General features: G+C 39.4%; 1 protein-coding gene across 1 annotated transcript; it reads right to left on the bottom strand.

Annotated features, from left to right (window-relative positions):
• Nucleotides 1-1,560: 1,560 nt before the first annotated feature.
• Nucleotides 1,561-5,929, bottom strand: LOC104455201 (putative receptor-like protein kinase At3g47110). Its single transcript, XM_010070028.3, has 2 exons — nt 3,559-5,929; nt 1,561-1,919 (listed from the first exon to the last, which is right to left on the bottom strand). Exons 1-2 carry the CDS (start codon nt 5,927-5,929, stop codon nt 1,561-1,563), a joined length of 2,730 nt encoding a protein of 909 aa, XP_010068330.3.
• Between the last annotated feature and the right edge of the window lie 735 nt (nt 5,930-6,664).

The following is a 6,664-nucleotide window of genomic DNA, read 5'->3' as shown; positions in this document are numbered from 1 at the left end:
AATGCTTAAGTTAGATCAGCTTTCGTGTTCTTGGTTCGGGGCTGAATCGACGTTCTCGTGTGTTGTTAATCTGATCATTTTGCTGCTATTTCGAGCTTGACGTTGTTCGGGGGCCGCCCGTGGCTTTGTTCGTTTTCGCCCTGTCGTTTTTCTTGTTGTGTTGGTCCTCGGCCAACGAGTGGCGGTCAGAGTGGACGACCGATGAAGGGTGGTGGCTCGGCGGCGCCTTGAGCTTTGGCCCGAGGCTTGTCCAAGAAATTCGGAGCTTTCGAGTGAAGGCCATCGCTCGAGAAGGGGACGTCGTGAATAAGACGACGTCGTGGAGAAGAAGGGAAGAAATAAAAGAATAAAAAAAAAAAAAAAGGAAACTAGAAACAAAAATTCGGATCAAATGGCTGGGCTTGAGTGTTGATATTGGCTCAGTGGGTCTAATGAGGCTTCGACTTTGGTTTATTTCATTGTGAGTTGGGCTTAGTTTTTATATTTTATGTTGCTTTGGGTTTCGCCGAACTGGGCTCAATCGCTGAGCCCAGTCCAACAGTGAACCCGGGCCGACGAACCTGGTTGGTTATACCGGGGTCGGATTATTGCGAAATATCTTTTTTAAAAGAACATCATAAAATATTTAGAAAATTCAGAAAAATTCAGAAAATTCAGAAATCTTTTGAAAAAGCTTTAAAATCGGTTTTTGTGTAGTTTCTTCTTAAAATGTGTGAAAATCCTTAATAAAAATTGTGCTGAAAATTGAACGACCTCTTAGAGCTTTTACACAAGATTTGAATGTTCTTAGAGACGAATGCCGGGTCGTTATTTGCGCATTTCTTTTTCAATTGCCAATTGGTTGTGCACTTCCAAGATGTTGAAGTCGGTTTCCCTGTAGCCTCATTAGGATTGACATATTTTCTTATTTCTTAGCATTAGATCCTAACTTTTCTTTACAATTTATTTTATACTTCCTTAGTTGCTAATTATTATTTCAATTATTGCGCATCCACATGACCATCTCATATATTAGTGAAAATGTTTAAAATCAATCTAAACCGCTTGACAAACATCTTTTTGAAATAAATAAGATTAGGTACCGCGCAAGGGCATTGGTGATCAATTAATGTAAATAAGTTCTCATTCTTAGATTCTCTAGTTACGTAGAAAATGAGATATACTCCCATGTCTCATTTGGCTTCTAGCTGACCCCAATAGGTTAGTGGTAACTCTTCATTAAAAAATTCTTATAGCGTCAATTGAAACTAAAATTGAACAATCCGATGGTATAAGCTTGGGGGAGCCGATACTTAATTAAGGGTTAGGTCTGTTTTTTAGGCAATATCCATAAACCTGTCTTTTCCCCTCTAGGCAAAAAAGGTAGATGGCGACAACTCCATACATCCATTTTGTATGATTTTTAAATATAGATATTGGTGTCATCATTAAAAATACACATAATAGGTATGGGTAGGCATACTAGATAGGGAGACATTCATGTTAATTTGCTAGCACTACCTTTGCACAATGATTTTCTCTACTAGTGAAAGAGTTCTGAGATGAAATGAGAAAATTGACTTAGCCACATACCTGTCCTTCGTAACTCGCCTTAATTGAGTATAATTTGCCGATCGCCTCGGTCATATCCATTCGATTCGACGGTGACTCCATTGAACATGCAACTCCAAGTTTGAGTATGGAGATAATGCAATCTTTGATATTGACTTCTTGTTGCTGATCACCAACTTCACTCCAAAGCCTTAAGTCTACAATGTCCATTGCTCGATCCGGAAGAGCCATTTGGACAAAACTATGGAGGTTAAGACTGTGCCCAAAGGCCTCTTCAGCCGGTCTCTTCCCAGTGAATATCTCCAACAATAGAATGCCATAACTGTATGCGTCCCCCAGTGTGGAAACCTTGTTTCCCATGCCATACTCTGAAAATTTCCTCAAGACATTAAAAACAAAGGAAAAGGCATTAAAAGGGAAGGAATAGACACTTCTTCTTGAAGTTAATTGTTTAGAAAAAGTTTCTAAATCACATGAATTTTTGCTTGATGTCCATTTGCAAGAGCTTGCCAAGGATAGTTGTGAAGGCTTGCATCGGTTGCACCCAACATAAAGTGATGGCTCGCAAGCCTTCACTCACCTCAGAGTCGAGCTTGGTATGCATGGTAGAGGCCAAGAAATCCTTTGCCTAAGCAAGGTAGAGGGTCCTAAAATGCCCTACTGGTTTTTTTTTTTTTTTTTTTGGGTAAAGTCCTACTGGTTTTTCCTTTCATATCTCTTTGTTTGACTTTTGTTTAATTTATTGGCTATGCCCTATATTTATCGCCTGTCGGATGCTAAAGTGGTGTCATAAAAGTTGGAATGCATCAACAGTAGAGAAATGAGATGTTAGGATTTATAGAGAACACCAAAAATTAGTTAACAACATATGAACTTTTCTTTCTCCAAACTACCATGTGCAAACAAAGTTGTCACATGTTTGCTAAACAAATTGCCTAAACATCAAGAGTGAATTTTTCCTCTAATAGGGTATAGGGGAAAACAGAAAACAGAAGAAAAATATATGCATTGGAGGCCTCGACGGAAACTATTTAGTGCACTTAGTACATGTATTAATTGAATTTGAACCGCTGGTTTTGATTGGACACACATAGAATGGACACGAGGCTCATTATTTTCATGATCTGAATTCAGTTTAATACCTATACCACACTATTTCTTTTCTGCAAGAAAGAATAGAAGAAAATGCCAAGAAGACTGGGGAAAAAGAAGAGACTTGGAGTGATTTGTTATTGCTAATGGATTTATACTTGTTAAATGCGTAAATTTGTCTAAATATGCTCTAAACAAGAAGTTTAGGGGAGTGAAAGTTGGATAGAGTCCATTGTGTCGTAAATTAGTGTATGCTGTGTGATATTATCGTGCATTTATGGGTTTAAGACCTCCAGCGGATTCTAACTTAAATGTCATGTCATCTAAACAAATTTTAGAAATATAGAATTATAGATCAAGTTAAAAGGAATGGGTCCACCATGAGGGGTCAATTACTTACTGGCAAGACCTCAAGTCATGGCTTACCACAAGTGAATCACAAGTTTTCGTCAATTTCTCGTACCATAACTGACTTTATGACAATATTAGACACAACCCATTTTCACAGCGTCAACATGGCATGAGATAGATTACAAATTATAGAAAGAAATTGTAAATATGATAGAACACAACATGCTTAATCTATTTATTGGCACAAATTCACAAGTTTTGATAATTAAAAAAAAAAAACCTCCACTCAATGATCAAATTGAAGATGATTTATTCTTGTCTTAATTTCAAATACGATTACAAAATGCTACTATTATTATTTTTGTGCACAAAGATATGTATTTTCTTTTTCATTGAAGCTATTAATAGAAGAAAGAGGAAATTGTGTTGTGAGAAAGAGGTGTTAAGAGTATACAAAGCATAAAATAACATCAAGGATATTGTTTATTCAATACTTTTAGCACTGTGTCATATTACTATCACGATCAATCGAAAACTAATTGAGAAAATATGATAGATCCGTACCAGGAGGCACATAACCAATGGATCCTCTAATTGCGGTTGAAGTTGAACTACCCTGGTCCTGAACTCCTATGGCTTCAATAGACATCGTTGAAATGATCTTTGCCAGCCCGAAATCTCCAACTCGAGCCACCATGTCATTGTTCAGAAGCACATTACTTGGCTTTAGATCTCCATGGACAATTGCTGGATAACAACCCTTGTGGAGATATTCGATTGCAGTAGCTATGTCAATGGCAATGTGTAACCTTTGCACTAGTTTTAGATTTCTCGATTCACCACGCTCATCATCTCCTCCTATAGTTTGAGGATGTAGCCACTCGTCCAAGCTCTCATTAGCCATGAACTCATATATTAGAGCTTTGAAGTCATTGCCACGAAAGTCCATGCCTGAATAGACACTTAGTATTTTCACGAGGTTTCGGTGTCTAATGGCTCCTAGAGTTTGACATTCTGAGAAAAAGCTCCTCAAAGCACCTCTTTGCATTAAATGGAGCACCTTCACTGCCACCGTGGCATTACCATCAAGAATCCCCTTATAAACTGTGCCATATGTCCCTTTACCAATTAAATTGGTTTCGGAGAATTTGTCGGTAGCTCTAAGGAGTTCTTCATAAGAAATCCTCAAGAATTGGTGCTCCAAGGAAAATGACGTTGAGGCATCGGTTCTTGTCTGCTTCTTTTTGTGGTACCAGAAGACAGACATCAACAAAAAAGCTGAACATAACAAGCTGATAGCTACCACAAATATCATTGTTGTAGAAGACTTGTTAGAGCTTGGTAATTTACAAAGAGGAAGCTTCAAACCTGGAGCACCTCCACAGAGTTCACTATTTTCGGAAACCGATACAGCACTTACATTAAGAAAAACTCCACCCTTCGGAACTTGTCCTTCTAGTTCATTGAAGGACAAATTCAAGTATGTGAGCAGTGAGAGCTCTGCAAGAAAGCTCGGGATTGGACCAGCAAAATTATTATTGGAAAGGTCCAGCTCTTGTAGACCCCTTAATGGATGTAAATCTTTGGGGATTTGACCATGAAAAGAATTTGCTTCTAAGTAAAGCCATTCTAATCTCAAGCAATAACTGATGGAGGCTGGAATTAAGCCGGTCAATCTATTATAAGACAGATCTAACTCAGCGAGATTTATTAAAGAGCTGACTTGCAATGGAAGAGATCCACTTAATTTATTATGTGCTAAACTGAAGATGATCGACAAGGAAGAAAGACCCATAATTTCGACTGGAACCGAGCCAATAAGACTATTGTTCGAAAGATCGAGCATGGTTAAGTGCTTGCAGTTCCCGAGACTTTGTGGTATGAAGCCATGGAAATTGTTGGTGGCAAGATCAAGGAAATATAATGATGTTATGTTACCAATCGAAGACGGTACCTCTCCAGTAAACATGTTTCTGGACAAAAAAAGCCTCTGCAAGCTGTGAAGTGCTCCAATGGAATCAGGAATGCAACCAGTTAGAAGATTATTTTCTAAACTCAAGATGGACAGGTTGTAGAGATTTCGGACGGCTGAAGGAATAGTTCCTTGGATGCGATTATTTGCCATGAAAATCCGATTAATGCTGGTGGAGAGATTGGAGATGGATGTCGGCAACCATCCATGGATCAAATTTGATTCCACCGTGAGAGTATCTAAACTAGAACAATTAGCTAAAGAAGAAATAAAACTTAAGTCATCCTGCAATTGGTTAAGACCCAAGACAAAAAATTTGAGGCCCTTAAGCCTTCCCAGGGTTTTAGGTATTGGGCCATGGAAACTGTTGTTGTAAAGCAAAAGTTTCTCAAGGCTGGTGGCATTCGTTAACGATGACGGAATTGTCCCAGTCAACAAGTTATGGGAGGCTCCAAGGTAATGCAAAGATGGAAGAGTGGTGCCGATATCAAAGGGAAAGCTTCCCCACAATTGGTTCCAACCAACATAGAAGATACGAAGGGAGGAGATGTTAAAAATCCCTGGTGGAATCTCGCCAGTGAGTTTGTTCAATCCTAGTTGGAGAAGTTCCAACCTCTCGAGTCGGGAAAAATCCTTAGGTATTTCTCCATGAAATGCATTTTCTCCTAGGGAGAGTTCTAGTAGCTGCGAGAGGTTTCCGATCGAAGGTGGAATAGGACCTACAAGTCTGTTCTTAGCCAAATCCAATTTTTTAAGCCTTGGTAAAGAACCGAGTTTGGAATGAATTCCCCCCACAAGTTGGTTATCTATGAGATCCAAGGTCCAAAGGTTCAAGCAGCGAGAAAGATTTGAGGGTATCAGCCCACCAAATGAGTTGTTACTAAGAATGAGATGACGGAGTTGAAGCAAGTTGCTGATCTGTGATGGGATTTCGCTGCTGAAGCTGTTGTTTTGTAAAACCATAACCCTCAAGAAAGAGAGATTACCTATGTGAGGAGATAGGAAGCCTTCCAACCCATGAGATATTAGGATTAGGGATATGACCCTCCTTGGATGCCCTTTGCTGCACACAATGCCATACCACTCACAATGATGGGTAGAATCATTCCAAGAGCTCAAAATTCCAAATGGATCTTTGTGTATTGCATTTTTGAAAGAGGCTAAAACAAGCCGATCCGTTTGATTTTGTAAGCAAGCACCGGGGCTTATCATCGAGCTCCAACACCACAAGAGGGCAGAGTTGAGTATAACAAATAGTAGTTTCCCCATCTTCTCTGGTTACCCACTTTCAATCTTAGCTCCATTTAAAACCTCCGTCCCGTGCACAACTCACTTTTGATGTGATGTTTTGTTTTTACTTATTGAATAAAGCAACATTGTAGGCGATGAGAAGGAACAGAGGGAGGAGGACACTAAGTTAGTGCCCCATATTCCATACAATGGACAAGTTGGTGCCCCATATTCCACGAAGTCCATGCGGACGAAGACTAAAGACTGAACAAAAGAGAATGCTGCTTATTAGCTTAAATATTGCTTTCTCTCTCCTAAAGACCGACGGCCGAAGACTGAACAAATTGGTGCCTCATGTTTACCGTCAATTACGAGAGGATTGAGAAGTCCATGAAAACGAAGAATGAACGTTCCGTCAAATGCCTCATGTAAGCTGGCGGCAATTACCCACAAGAGGGCCGAGTTGAG

Source organism: Eucalyptus grandis, chromosome 7, assembly GCF_016545825.1.
Source record: "Eucalyptus grandis isolate ANBG69807.140 chromosome 7, ASM1654582v1, whole genome shotgun sequence".
In the NCBI taxonomy this organism is placed as follows: Eukaryota; Viridiplantae; Streptophyta; class Magnoliopsida; order Myrtales; family Myrtaceae; genus Eucalyptus; species Eucalyptus grandis.
Note: the sequence above shows the minus strand (reverse complement) of the source record. Positions and strands in the feature narration are given on the sequence as shown.